At 46.8% G+C, this 14,767-nt stretch overlaps 1 protein-coding gene across 1 annotated transcript; it reads left to right on the plus strand.

The window, feature by feature from the left end:
* The first annotated feature begins 9,817 nt into the window (after positions 1-9,817).
* Positions 9,818-14,512, plus strand: LOC125548410 (probable GABA transporter 2). Its single transcript, XM_048712012.1, has 6 exons — positions 9,818-10,155; positions 10,240-10,470; positions 10,755-10,852; positions 12,075-12,261; positions 13,339-13,469; positions 13,744-14,512. The coding sequence occupies exons 1-6, from the start codon at positions 10,026-10,028 to the stop codon at positions 14,368-14,370; spliced, it is 1,404 nt and encodes a 467-aa protein (XP_048567969.1). The 5' UTR covers positions 9,818-10,025; the 3' UTR covers positions 14,371-14,512.
* The last annotated feature ends 255 nt before the right edge of the window (positions 14,513-14,767 follow it).

Raw genomic sequence — 14,767 nt, forward strand, 5'->3', positions numbered from 1 at the left:
GAGGATTCAAGCAACCCCGTATACAATTCCCTTTGTCAATCGGTACGTTACTTGCCCGAGACTCGATCGTCGGTATCCCAATACCTTGTTCAGTCTCGTTACCAGCAAGTCACTTTACTCGTACCGTAATGCATGATCCCGTGATCAACCACGTGATCACATTGAGCTCATTATGATGATGCATTACTGAGTGGGCCCAGAGATACCTCTCCGTCATACAGAGTGACAAATCCCAGTCTCGATTCGTGCCAACCCAACAGACACTTTCGGAAACACCTGTAATGTACCTTTATAGTCACCCAGTTACGTTGTGACGTTTGGTACACCCAAAGCACTCCTACGGTATCCGGGAGTTGCACAATCTCATGGTCTAAGGAAATGATACTTGACATTCAGAAAAGCTACAGCAAACGAACTACACGATCTTTGAGCTAAGCTTAGGATTGGGTCTTGTCCATCACATCATTCTCCTAATGATGTGATCCCGTTATCAATGACATCCCCATGTCCATAGCCAGGAAACCATGACTATCTGTTGATCAACGAGCTAGTCAACTAGAGGCTTACCAGGGACACATTGTGGTCTATGTATTCACACATGTATTACGATTTCCGGATAATACAATTATAGCATGAATAATAGACAATTATCGTGAACAAGGAAATATAATAATCATTTTATTATTGCCTCTAGGGCATATTTCCAACAGGGAAACAGCGGTTTCCTACTACCGCGGTCAGATTCGGCACTACCGGCCTGCCAAATTCAAAAATATTCCTACCAAACTCTAATCCAGATAGTCTAGTTACCTTCTCCAACCTACTCAAGCCTAGATTTAGCCAAAAATGTGGAGATGCAACCACCATTCCCCCTAAGAAGCAAGAACTGAAAACAAGACAAAGGGAGAGAAGGAACGGGGGCAATACCGACATCCATGGCAAGAGAACGAGGTGGGGATCGACTCCACCGAAGGAAACAGAGAGGGATGCCCCGGAGACGAAGATCCGCCGGAGCCCTCCCGCGGCGTGGCGAGGCTGGAGAGAGAGAGGAAGAGGAACGAGGGGGCAAAGAGAATGGGTATGGGGGAGAAGAAACCTCCCCCTGCCCCGATATAATCCCCTGGTTTCGTCCCTCAGCGGTAGTACCGCTTGTAAGCGGTAGTACCGCGCGCCAGTAGTGGTAGTACCACCCAGCACGCCACGGCAACCAAACAACAAGGCCTAGCTCAAAAGAAGAAAACAAAAAGGCAAGAAGAGAGAGCACACCAGCAAACGGCCAAGACACACCTCTTCAAGAGAGGGCGGTGGCCGAGGCCACCTATGTTTGAGTCAAGAGGTACGGCGCCGCGAAGATTTTAACCTTGGGCCCATGACCAGAACTCGTCTTTGAAACAGAAGTACCATCAATAATGGCTAAAGTGAAAGACTTGATCAATTTATGCATAATGGGGGGAGGAAGAGTTCATTTAGAGAACAACACTCCCCCTATGTCCATGCCTACACCTAAACTAGACAACAAATTGAGCGTGGTGGGGTGTGCAAGGGTTCAAGCCACATTGCTTGAATCAATGATATTTAGCTCATGCCTTAACTCGCAAAATCTTGCTTCATCCAAGGGCTTCGTGAAAATATCTGCAAGGTTGTCATGAGTGTTGACATAGTTGAGCTCGATCTCTCCTCTCCTAATGTGATCCCGGATGAAGTGATACCGAATCTCAATATGCTTCGTCTTGAAGTGTTGCACCGGGTTGAGAGAGATCTTGATGGCACTTTCATTGTCACACCAAAGAGGCACTTTGTCACAAGTGACACCGTAATCATTTAAAGTTTGCCTCATCCATAGGAGTTGTGCACAACAACTACCGGCTGCTACATACTCCGCCTTGGTGGACGAGAGAGACACACAACTTTTCTTTTTGGAAGACCAACTTACCAAAGAGCAACCAAGGAATTGGCACCCTCCGGAAGTGGACTTCCTATCCACTTTGTCTCCCGCCCAATCGGAATCCGAGTACCCTACAAGCTTGAAGTTTGATCCTCTTGGGTACCATAAGCCAAAGTTTGGGGTATGAGCCAAATATCGAAAGATTTGTTTGACCGCCACATAGTGACTTTCCTTAGGTGCGGCTTGAAACCGTGCACAAATTCCCACACTCAACATGATATCCGGTCTAGATGCACAAAGGTAAAGCAAGGATCCAATCATGGAGCGATATACCTTTTGATCCACCACTTTACCATTGGGATCTATGTCAAGTTGGCACTTGGTGGGCATTAGAGTGGAAGCCGTCTTGACGTCACTTAGCTTGAATCTCTTGAGCATGTCTTGAGTGTATTTGGATTGGTTGATGAAGGTTCCTTCTCTTCTTTGCTTCACTTCGAACCCTAGAAAGAACTTCAACTCTCCCATGGAGGACATCTCGAACTTTGAGGTCATGAGAGCAGCAAATTCCTCATTGAAAGCTTTGTTAGGTGAACCAAAGATAATATCATCAACATATAATTGGCACACAAACAACTCCTCTTTGACCTTCTTAGTAAAAAGAGTGGGGTCGATTAGCCCAACTTCAAAACCACGGTCTTGTAACAACTCGGTAAGGTGGTCATACCACACACGTGGGGCTTGTTTAAGGCCATAGAGTGCCTTAACGAGTTGATACACATGATTGGGAAAGTAGGGATCCTCGAACCCGGGGGTTGCTTGACATAAACCAATTCATTAATAGGACCATTAAGAAAAGCACTCTTCACATCCATTTGTTGTAACTTAAAGTTATGATGAGAAGCATATGCAATCAACATGCGAATGGATTCAAGACGAGCAACGGGAGCAAAGGTTTCACCGTAGTCGATACCCTCGACTTGGGAGTAGCCTTGTGCTACTAAATGAGCCTTGTTGCGAATGATAATCCCATGGGCATCTTGCTTGTTCTTAAATATCCACTTGGTTCCAATGACATTGTGGTTCCCTGTCGGTCTTGGCACCAATCTCCACACTTTGTTGCGCTCGAAGTTGTTGAGTTCTTCATGCATGGCATTGAGCCAATCCGGATCTTCTAGCGCCTCATAGACCTTGTGGGGTTCGACACAAGAGACAAACGTGTGATGCTCACAATAGTTTGCTAATTGTCTACGAGTACTTACCCCCTTTCGTAAGCTTCCAAGCACATTCGTCATGAGATGATCCTTGGTGGAGAGCTTGGAAGCAACCTTGGCAGCACGACGCTCCAAATCCTCCTCGGGGGTGAGACGAGGAGTGATCACTTGATTATCTTCAGCACTGTCTTGAGCTTGTTCTTGTTCTTGAACTTGCTCGGAGGAGAGAACTTGACCTTGGGCATCACTTCATGTGTCAACACTGTCTTGAGCATGATCTTGCCCTTGGTCATGTTCTTGAGGACGAGGGCCTTCATGTTGTTCTTCGGAAGCGTGTGGGCCTTGGGTTGGTGATGGATCCACTTGAATGGAGCATTGTCCTTCTCCTTCGGCCACAAGGGGTTCCTCAATGGGTAGGATAAAACCAACACCCATTCTTCTTATGGCTTGAGGAGGAATTTCATCACCTACATCACAAGTGCCACTTTGCTCCACTTGGGAGCCGTTATTCTCATCAAACTCCACGTTACATGTCTCCTCAATAAGTCCCGTGGATTTATTGAGGACACGGTAAGCATGAGAGTTTGTAGCATAACCAACAAATATGCCCTCATAAGCTCTAGCCTCAAATTTAGACAACCGAACACCTTTCTTGAGAATGAAACACTTACACCCGAACACCCGAAAGTACTTGAGGTTGGGCTTGTTACCGGTGAGTATCTCATATGGAGTCTTGTTCAATCCCTTGCGGAGGTAGAGCCGATTGGATGCATGACACGCGGTGTTGATGGCTTCGGCCCAAAAGTTGTACGGAGACTTGAACTCCGCCATCATGGTCCTTGCTGCATCCATCAATGTCTGGTTCTTCCTCTCCGCAACACCATTTTGTTGAGGGGTGTAAGGTGCGGAATATTGATGCTTGATCCCCTCATCACTAAGAAACTCATCCAAGGTGTAGTTCTTGAACTCGGTGCCGTTGTCACTTCTTATTGTCAAGATCTTTGCATAGTGTTGACGTTGTGCTTCATTTGCAAAGTCAATGATGGTTTGTTGGGTCTCGCTCTTCCTCTTGAAGAAATACACCCACGTGTATCTTGAGTAGTCATCCATAATCACCAAGCAATACTTCCTACCCCCAAGACTATCGAAGGATGGAGGCCTAAAGAGATCCATGTGAAGGAGCTCCAAAGGCCTCTTTGAATAAATGATAGTCGTGGGAGGGTGAGCCTTCTCATGTAGCTTTCCTTCGATACAAGCTCTGCAAGCATGATCTTTAGCAAAACTAACATTAGTTAGTCCACGGACATGGTCCCCCTTGAGAAGACTTTGCAAAGATCTCATATTGACATGGGCTAGACGGCGATGCCAAAGCCATCCCACATCAACTTTAGCCATTAAGCATGTCGCGGTCTTAGTGGGTCGCTCCGAAAAGTTAATCACATATAGACCGTTCTCAACATGTCCAACAAAGACTACTTTAAGAGTCTTGCTCCACAAGAGGGCCACAGTATCGACATCAAAGAAAGTGGCAAAGCCCATGATAGCAAGTTGACGAACAGAAAGTAAATTGTATGCAAGGGACTCAACAAGCATGACCTTCTCGATCGTGAGATCATGAGAGATGGCCACCTTGCCAAGTCCCAATACCTTAGAGGATGAGGCGTCACCCCGCTCGACATTGGTGGGCATAGATGAAATCTTGTGCACATCCACCACCAAGTCCTTGCTTCCGGTCATATGATTTGTATCTCTGCTATCGAGCAACCATGATCCCCCACCGGAAGCAAACACCTACAAGAGATTAATGCTTGGTTTTAGGTACCCATTTTGTAATGGGTCCTTTGATGTTAGTAACAAGGGTATTTGGAACCCAAATAGACCATTCAATGTATTCATGAGGAGAGCCAACGAATTTGGCATAGACATGCCCATCACTAGCACGGCATAACACATATGAAGGATTAAAGTCGCCGGCTTTGATGCGAGGAGTGGCATTGCCCTTTTTGACAATGCCACCCTTCTCATTGTTCTTCTTCTTCTTCTCCTCGGAGGCACTCTCTCCCTCCTTAACAAAGGTTTGCATGAGAGGAGGAGGTCGTTTGGTCTTGTCATTCTTCTTCTTGTTCTTGGAGTCGGGCACGTACCCAACCCCTTTCTTGGCCACAACTCCCTTTTGGTTGATCAAGAGGTCGTTGAGGTTCTTCTTGCCTTGTATGCAAGTCGCAAGACCTCTCTCAAGTTGCCCCTTTAGCTTAGCATTCTCCTCAACGAGATGCACATGCTCACAACACGGGTTAGTAGCATTTGCATTATCAATTAACATCATACGAGGAAAAGTGGCTTTTTCCTTGGTTAGCTTTACTTGAAGTTGATCATGAGACTCTTTGAGGCTAGCATGAGCACCCTTCAAGACCTTGTGAGCCTTGTCAAGTAGATCAAACTCCTCTTTGAGTCTAGCAAGATCAACCTCAAGTTCGGCCTTCTCGGAGTTTAGCACATGAGAAACAATGAGGACATGATCATAATCTTTCTTTAACTTAGCATGATCAACGTTGTGTGACTCCTCAAGAGCCAAACGAAGACCACGCTCTTCCTTAAGAGCATTGGAAAGATCTGAAATCTCATCGGCATAGTCACGACTATGCTCTTCCATCTTAGTGATGGTGTCTTCGTGAGCCTCGATCATGTCATTGGCTTCACCAAGTTGTTCCAAGAGAGCAACAAAGTGCTTCTTGGATTTTCCCTTAAGTTTGCCCATAAACGCCTCAAACTCATTTGTCTCCACATTCGCTCCCTCAAGTTCATTAATGCTATCCGTCAGAGAAGGATGATTAATGATGGTAGTTTTTTTGTTGGGGGTTACCTTGTTGGTGGCTTTAGCCATGAGGCATTTGGCGGTGATACTCTCATTGGGTGAGTCAAAGAGGGACACCCGTGGAGTCGTCGCAATGGCAATGGAGGCCATGGCAACCGACTCATCACCTTCATCATCATCGTCATCCTCATTGTACTCTTCTTGTACCACCAATGCCTTGGGAGGAGTCTTCTTGGTGAAGTTTCTCTTGTTGGGGAACGACTTGGCCTTGTCCTTTCGGATGAGCTTGCCACCATTGTCTTCCCTCTTCTCATACGGGCACTCCGCAACAAAATGACTCACGTTGCCACAATTGTAGCAAGTCCTTACACGTTGCTTGCTCTTCGTGCCACTTGAGTTGTTCTTGTTAAAGTTTGGCCTCGAGTTTTTCTTGCTCCAAAATTGCCTTGAAGCGAGTGCCATGTGTTCATGATATGCATACTTCGTATCCTCGGGGTTTCTCTCCTCTTCTTCCTCTTCTTCTTCTTCTTCTTCAACGGAGAGCTTTGCCTTCAATGCAAGGTTGGACTTCTTTGCCCTTTGAGAACGAAGCACCGCATTGTCGGCGGTCTTGTCCAAAATGTTCATGGCCACAAAATCACCCAACACTTCGCTTGAGGTCAAAGTGTGGAAGTCCGGTCTTTGACGAATGAAGGAGGACATGGCCTTGTGGTAGGGCATCATTGCCTTGAGGAATTTGCGCTTGATCCAATTGTCATCGTGTCCTTGCTCCCGTGATCTCGGAGTGAGACCGTGAGTTTGGTTACCCTCTGATAAAGCTCACGAGGTTCTTCATCTTCTTTCATTGCAAACTCATCGGCCTCATCTTGCACCACTTCATAATTGGAGCGTTGAATGCTTGCGCTTCCCGGTAGAGGGAGACGACACAAATCCATGCGTCTTTGGCCAAAGCGAAGGGCCGAAGATGAGGCAGGTCTTCGGGTGGGATTGCATCTTGAATGATGAAGAGAGCATTCTCATTGAATTGATTATCCGCGGCTTCTCGAGGAGTGAAGTTGCTTGAATCATGCGGATAGAAACCTCCTTCAATGATTCTCCAAAGGTTAGTGTTCACATGATTTAAATGACGTTTAAAGCGGTAAACCCAAGAATCAAAGTCCTCATTTTTCACAATCTTAGGGGGAGGACCGGCATGATTCAAATGAGTAGAAGGAACCGGTCCACCATAAACAAGTGGTGGTTCCACATGAGCAAAGATGTCGGTGCCATTTTTACCACTAGAAGAAGGAGCCTTTTCACTACTAGCTTCCCCCTTGTTGGGGATAGCATCCGTCACCTTGTCGGTGGGGTCACCCACTTTCAACGGTGCGGTGGATAGTTTAAGCCCCTCAAGAAATTTAGTAAACATGCTCTCAACCTCGGTCGTCATGGAAGTTTTCAATGTCTCCAAGGCCACATTGAACTCCTCACGAGAGACCGAGGTTCCCCCATCGCCCGTAGACGAGGTCGGATTCACACCGGAGTGTTCCTCCACACCGTCTACGGTATCAACCATACTCTTTGGACGGTGAAGTCCTTAATAAAGAGATAAGGCTCTGATACCAATTGAAAGGATCGATATGGTTGACTAGAGGGGGGGGGTGAATAGGCAACTACCAATTTTATAACTTTTCTTTACCAAATTAAAATTTGCATCAAAGTAGGTTGTCTAGATGTGCAACTAGGTGAGCAACCTATATGATGCAATAACAACAAGCATACAAGCAAGCAAGAGAAGTAACACTAAAGAGTTTGCACAAGTAAAGGTAAGAGATAACCAAGAGTGGATCCGGTGAAGACGAGAATGTGTTACCGAAGTTCCTTCCTTTTGAGGGGAAGTACGTCTCCGTTAGAGCGGTGTGGAGGCACAATGCTCCCCAAGAAGCCACTAGGGCCACTGTATTCTCCTCACGCCCTCACACAATGCGAGATGTCGTGATTCCATTATTGGTGCCCTTGGAGGCGGCAACCGAACCTTTACAAACAAGGTTGGGGCAATCTCCACAACTTAATCGGAGGCTCCCAACAAAACCACAAAGCTTCACCACAATGGACTATGGCTCTGTGGTGACCTCAACCGTCTAGGGTGCTCAAACACCCAAGAGTAACAAGATCCGCTAGGGATGAGTGGGGGAATCGAAAATCCCTTGGTGGAAGTGTAGATCGGGGCCTTCTCAACCACTCCCGAGCAAATCAACAAGTTTGATTGGCTAGAGAGATTGATCGGGCGAAAATGAAGCTTGGAGCATTTAATGGAGCTTGAGCATTAATGGAGCTTGAGGGGGAAGAGGGTAAGTCAAAGGAGAAGAAGGGACCCCCTTTTATAGTGAGGGCAACAATCCAACTGTTGCCCCACCAACCAGCCCCGCACAGGGCGGTAGTGCCGCTAAAGGGGGCGGTACTACCGCTGAGCCAGCGGTACTGCCGCTCCAGCGAGCGGTACTGCCACGCAGAGAAGAGCAGCAGGGATCTGGACCCAGCGCGGTACTACCGCGGTGGTAAGGGCGGTACTACCGCTCAGAAACGGTACTACTGCCTCTACTGCCGCAACTAGTGCCGCAAAACCCGACACGAGAAAAAGAGCCCTCGAGTCGAGGCAGTAGGAGCCAGAAAGCCCAGCAGTAGTACAGCTGCGGGGTCACAGGCGGTACTACCGCTGCGGAGCGGTACTGCCGCTTGTGACTTTTCAAAAAACTAATACAACTTATATTTTAAAGCAGAGGGAGTATAAAATATATGAAAATTCAACAATACCAACGGCACATAAAAGTGCCCACAACCTTTCTAGTGTTAGAAGAACCATTATGCTGACCAAACTCAATTGATTGTTATACTGTGAGATCCTTTCGTCATAAGTTAATAGTTAATAACACAGTAAAGTTAAGGTTTGCATGATTCCTAAGACCATAACAGTATCGAGTTGCTTCATACCAAATGATGCACTTTGTAGTTTGTCAAACGTCAACCATAATAGGGTGATCATAACGACATTTTATGAATTTATCGAAAAAGTACGACAAGGAACTAGATAGCTCAAGACTGGGATTTGCTCCTCCGACAATGGAGAGACATTTTTTGGGCCCTCTCGGTGTCATGATATCCATCATTGTCTGGCTAGACACAATGCGATTGATCACGGGGTGCCTTGCTTGATTCGTCCTATTTGGCGTTGCTTTGCTCGGCATGTGGTCATATGATGGTCCTTGACGGAATACTCCTTAGGAGTGAGTTCTCATCACCCAGAATAACGTTGACACCAGATTTTTCCCGCGCCAAAAGTGATCCAATCGGACCCATTATATCATCGCTATACGTGCGGGTTGTTCCGCAAACTCTCGTATTGATAACGTGAGAATATGAGGGCTCTCGGACGCGCATGTTCGTCACATAGGACGCAGCCCACTCTGGATTACATTTTCTCTTTTTATTTTCTCTCTTTTCATTTTCCACCCATCACATGCAAGTGATTGAACATATAAGCGAGAAAATGAAAAGCATGATTGCATGCATGAATAAATAAGGGCTCAAAACAGACACACAGGACACTGACCCTGGATGTTTAGGGGATCAGATTTGCTAAGCCTGTGTGTAGATGCTCACATCCATGTTTCTTAGCATGCCTTGGTGTCCATTTCTTAAACATGTTGTCCATATATAGCTTACTTAACTTGCTAGCTAGTACAGTTGATCTTTAGGCCAATAACGGAACGGGTCATCTGGTTCATATAATTGCGTAGGACAAAACATATGACGACTCTGCTGTCGTGTGTGTGACCACCTACAAAACTTAACATCCCGGCGCGCGGCCCCGTAGCAGCATAAATACCGGCCGGCGGCACCGTTGGACTTCGTGCACTCCACAGAACGGAGACCCCACGCCACGGCCGCGAGTTACTGCCGACCGTGTTCGTGTGCGGCACGGTGATTAGGCCGTAACGAGATCCTACTGTATTAATTAACCGGCTAATTAGATTTACTCCTACAGTAGTACATAGGGACCGTCCCACCCTGTGTGTCCGTCGTGTCTACGTATATATCACCGCCGTAACCACTAGCGACAGCCGAGCTCCAGGCCATGGCGCCTGCCGCGTTCGACGCCGAGGCCGGCGGCCCGGCGATCGTGGCCGCGGCAGGCAACGACGCGCACAAGCCCGCCCCCGGAGCCGACGCCGATGCCGGCGCCGCCTTCGTGCTCGAGTCCAAAGGTACCCGGCCTACCCCGCCCCGCCCTCCCGCGCTTCTCCGGCAATGCGGGGACCTGCTGATTCGATTTTAATCGCTCATGGCAGGGACGTGGTGGCACGCGGGTTTCCACCTGACGACGGCGATCGTGGGGCCGACGGTGTTGACGCTGCCGTACGCGCTGCGGGGGATGGGCTGGGCTCTCGGCATCACCACGCTCTCCCTCATCGCCGCCGTCACCTTCTACGAGTACTCCCTCATGTCCCGCGTGCTCGACCACTGCGAGGCGCGCGGCCGCAGGCACATCCGCTTCCGCGAGCTCGCCACCGACGTCCTCGGTAATTAACCCGCGCGCCGACCTCCTCCACACCATACATCTCCTCCATGTGTTCGCCGCAATGCCCTGACGCCCACTACGAGTGACAGACGATGCGTCCCGACCCATCTTCTGAGATTGCGTTTGTGTGCACGGCAGTACGGCATGAACAGTACCACTGTGCTTTTGCTGTCGTGCGATAGTCCTCCCATTAATCTGGATGCGTGTCTTGGTGAATTTGTGCTGGGAGAGAGAGATGTGTGATTAATTATGATTCGTTTTTTGGGAGATGTGTTTGGTGTGCAGGCTCCGGGTGGATGTTTTACTTCGTGGTGATTGTGCAGACGGCCATCAACACAGGCGTTAGCATCGGTTCCATCTTGCTGGCGGCCGATTGCATCGAGGTGAGCCCTGCGTAGCCTCCAAGAACTACTGAATTTAACTGTAAATTTCATTAGCCTGTTATGTATGCTTTGTTTGCTGTTCTGTAGTTAGTTTCATGTCGTCTTCGTTGTGGACATAAATAGTTGGAGTTGCCTATAATACTCTGCAAACTAGGAATACCCACAGAGGAGAGGGTTGCGGTCCCAAATGTACAAGGTCATTCATTTCATTCTTGCGTGGCTTTGTCATACTGCCATACGCACTCATGCAGCATAAGGCGCTGCATATTCTGGCCTAATTTCAGACTCTAATGTGTTGTTGCTTCAGGATTGCCGTAACTACTTAATCAGCACGCAGACACTAGTCTTTTCGGAAGAAAAAAAGCACGCTGACACTAGTTTGATAAGGGATACTCAGTGCTGAGTTGACATTAGTAAGAAAGCTGCTCCTTGACGCCAGTGCATGGCAGGATTCCAGACATGCAAGTAATGTTTGATTGGCATTGCTCGTGGGTGTGTGCGCAAGTATGCAGCAGTATGTCCCAGTAGCAGTATCTTGCATATCCGATGTCATTATTCTGAAGTCTGAACCGTAGAGACACTATGATTGATCGTTTAGCAGTTTTGTTGAACCATGGGAACACATGGTTTCCCACTCATTTGGTTCAAATGTCCTGATGTTGATAATATGTCCGAAACCAGTGTTCACAACAGTAAAACAGCAAATGAAGTAGTTCATCTGTCATTTTCATGTGCTTCTTGTCCTGGGCTCCTGGCTTTGGAAAGTTTTGAACATATATAAATATATAGTTGTGTGCTACCTCTGAATTGCGCACTATTTATGCCTCTCTGTCAAGATTACAATACCTTTTTCTGACATTTAAATGCTACAGGGGAAGGAGATATTTCAAATCTTTTCATGTCTCTTGACTTGAAGTCTGAATATTTCAGTATATGCATCAAATTCAAGACAAGACTACCAATTTGTTGTAAATAGATTAGAACAGAAATTAATTGGCAACAAATTGAATTATATTCTTTCTTGGATAGGAAGGATTTCACTGGCTGACTTGCTAGTTTCTACATTTTTTACAACCAAAGATAATTGGCACTAATATGTACAACCAGTAAAGTTGGGTGAACAGCCTTATGTCCGTTGTCATAGATATTAACTAAAAAAATGCTTTCTGTTCTCTGCTCATATCATTATTTTCATTAGCTGATCATTATTGTGGCCAAACAGATAATGTACTCGAGCCTTGCTCCCAATGGTCCCCTAAAACTGTACCACTTCATCATCATCGTGGCTGTGGTGCTGGCCTTCCTCTCCCAACTACCATCGTTCCACTCGCTGCGGCACATCAACTTGGTCTCACTACTCCTAAGCTTGGGCTACACCATCCTTGTGTCTGCTGCTTGTATTCGTGCAGGTATTATTGCGTGAGCTCTCCTTACTACACCTCCTGTCCATTCCTGATACGTTTCTCATAAGATTTAAGAGAATTATTATATGTTGAAGATTTAGGAACTAGATTCCTGAAACACTTAGGCTGGCATATCAGAGGAATCAGATGCCATAATCTTTCATGGTACTTCATAGATGTATAAGCTAGTTCCTTATAGAAACTGCTCTTTACAGCTATATCTTTGCAGTGATTCTTTGATGTACGCCATTGGAATAAACTCATATGCAAAGACACGTCGACACCACAGCACCAGGGAGTCATTAGCTGTGACATTCTTCTACAAAACGCATTAGTGGTTGTTAAGGTAGCACCGATTCCCCAGCAGCCGTAGCATTACAAACTAACCCAGACTCTTCTGTGTTCGCAAAACCCAGATTAGTCTGTAAAGTGATCAATAGTGCCTCAGTAGGCACATGATAGTAATCAGTGTGTTCAGTGATTTGCGGTTTTCACTATTGAGAACTACAATGGCCCTTTCCAACAATTGAAGCATGTGACTGAAACTAAATGACACCTAAGAAAGTGTTTGCTTTTGTGGTTGTCGTGATGAATCCTCCATTAGTCACCAATTACAAATTATTGTACTTAAATTGACGATTTTGTCACCATTCAGCTCTATTTCAGAACTCGGTAGACAAGAAGACATTCTAGATTTATCTGAATATTTTTCTTTCCAGTAAGACTTATTTACCACGGGTCGATTACAGCATACATCAAATTTATGTTAGTTCATAACAATGATTCCGATTTTAGGCACAAACCAAACAACGGGGTCGAGATATTGATGTGATCAATTCCAAAGTAAAACCGAATTTGTCTGCTGGATTCTTTTGGCCCACAATTGAGTTAAAATACTCGTTGTTATAAACTTATCAAGCATCTCTCTGTCAGAAATTCTAATTTAGTTTGTGGCGAAGTTCCATAACAAAAGAAGAATATAATCGTATGTACAAGTAGGAAAACTATGTTCATGCAGGCATAGTCCATTTCAGGTTTTTGTGCTCTGCCATACGGTATTTAACTTGTTACCATTCTTGACAGGTTTGTCGAAAAACGCTCCAGCCAAGGACTACTCTCTAAGCTCATCCAAGTCAGAGCAGACCTTCAATGCCTTCCTCTCCATTTCCATCCTGGCATCTGTTTTCGGCAATGGCATTCTGCCTGAAATCCAGGTATATGATCAATTCTTGTCAGCAGCCCCCCCACCTCCCCTGAAATCAGTACAGATTCCGTTGTTACATTGCATATATCTGTGTGTCTGGAAATTAACTAAAAGGCCCAAACTGTGTGGATGACGCCAAGCATACTGGGCCATGTAATTATCATGTGGCGCCGGGCTCTTTCTTCATCGAGTCTGCATTACAGACAGAATCAAATTTGAATGGGGCATTACAGGCCTATCATACAAACCTCATAGTGGGCCTATTTTTGAACTCGGATTTGCAGGCTACCTTGGCGCCGCCGGCCGCCGGGAAGATGATGAAGGCTCTGGTGATGTGCTACTCCGTCATAGGCTTCACCTTCTATCTCCCGTCCATCACCGGCTACTGGGCGTTCGGCAGCCAGGTCCAGTCCAACGTCCTCAAGAGCCTCATGCCGGACTCAGGGCCGGCCCTCGCGCCGACCTGGCTGCTGGGCCTCGCTGTTCTCTTCGTCCTCCTCCAGCTCCTAGCCATTGGGCTCGTGTACTCCCAGGTGGCATACGAGATCATGGAGAAGAACTCAGCGGACGTGACACAGGGCAAGTTCTCGCGCCGGAACCTGGTGCCGCGGCTGCTGCTGCGGACGCTCTACCTGGCCTTCTGCGCGCTCATGGCCGCGATGCTGCCCTTCTTTGGCGACATTGTCGGCGTGGTCGGCGCCGTGGGGTTCATCCCGCTCGACTTTGTCCTCCCCGTCATCATGTACAACATCGCGCTTGCGCCGCCGAGGAGGTCCACGCTGTACATCGCCAACACGGTCATCATGGTCGTCTTCACAGGCATCGGGGCCATCGGCGCCTTCGCCTCTATACGGAAGCTCGTGCTAGACGCCGGCCAGTTTAAACTCTTCAGCAACAACGTAGTCGACTGAAGAACGCACATCTATGTAGAGTCTAGTTTGTTGGGTGCTTAGTAGTCCCCTGATTTCTTGAGGCATAGGCGTATAGCTAGGTAATTAAGCTTTGTACCTCCCCTTTTACATAGCTATTAATTTACACGTAAGCACGCATGCATCCGTCGAGTGTACACCACAATAGTACCCCTTCGTTACATAATGTAGTAATGTAGTGTACCCATATCCACTATACTAATACTAAACATATAAAATATGAAAATATGTTTTGCGATATTTTTTTAGTGGAATGGCAGGTGCTCTGCCTTTTCATTATAGGAAGGGGGAAGTACAGTACAAGGGCAAAACCCCCAAAAAATCAAAGAGGAAAAGGAAGGCTTGAGGTTGAGAAGGTCTTAGCTTAGCCAAAACTAAC

The sequence above is a fragment of the Triticum urartu genome, chromosome 3, assembly GCF_003073215.2.
Source record: "Triticum urartu cultivar G1812 chromosome 3, Tu2.1, whole genome shotgun sequence".
Classification (NCBI taxonomy): domain Eukaryota; kingdom Viridiplantae; phylum Streptophyta; class Magnoliopsida; order Poales; family Poaceae; genus Triticum; species Triticum urartu.

Bases quoted from the DNA above. Each gene is read 5' to 3' on its own strand.
- LOC125548410 (XM_048712012.1), top strand. From the start codon at position 10,026: ATGGCGCCTGCCGCGTTCGACGCCGAGGCCGGCGGCCCGGCGATCGTG. The intron at 10,156-10,239 runs GTACCCGGCCTA...CGCTCATGGCAG, and splicing joins CTTCGTGCTCGAGTCCAAAG to GGACGTGGTGGCACGCGGGT. The intron at 12,262-13,338 runs GTATTATTGCGT...CATTCTTGACAG, and splicing joins TGCTGCTTGTATTCGTGCAG to GTTTGTCGAAAAACGCTCCA.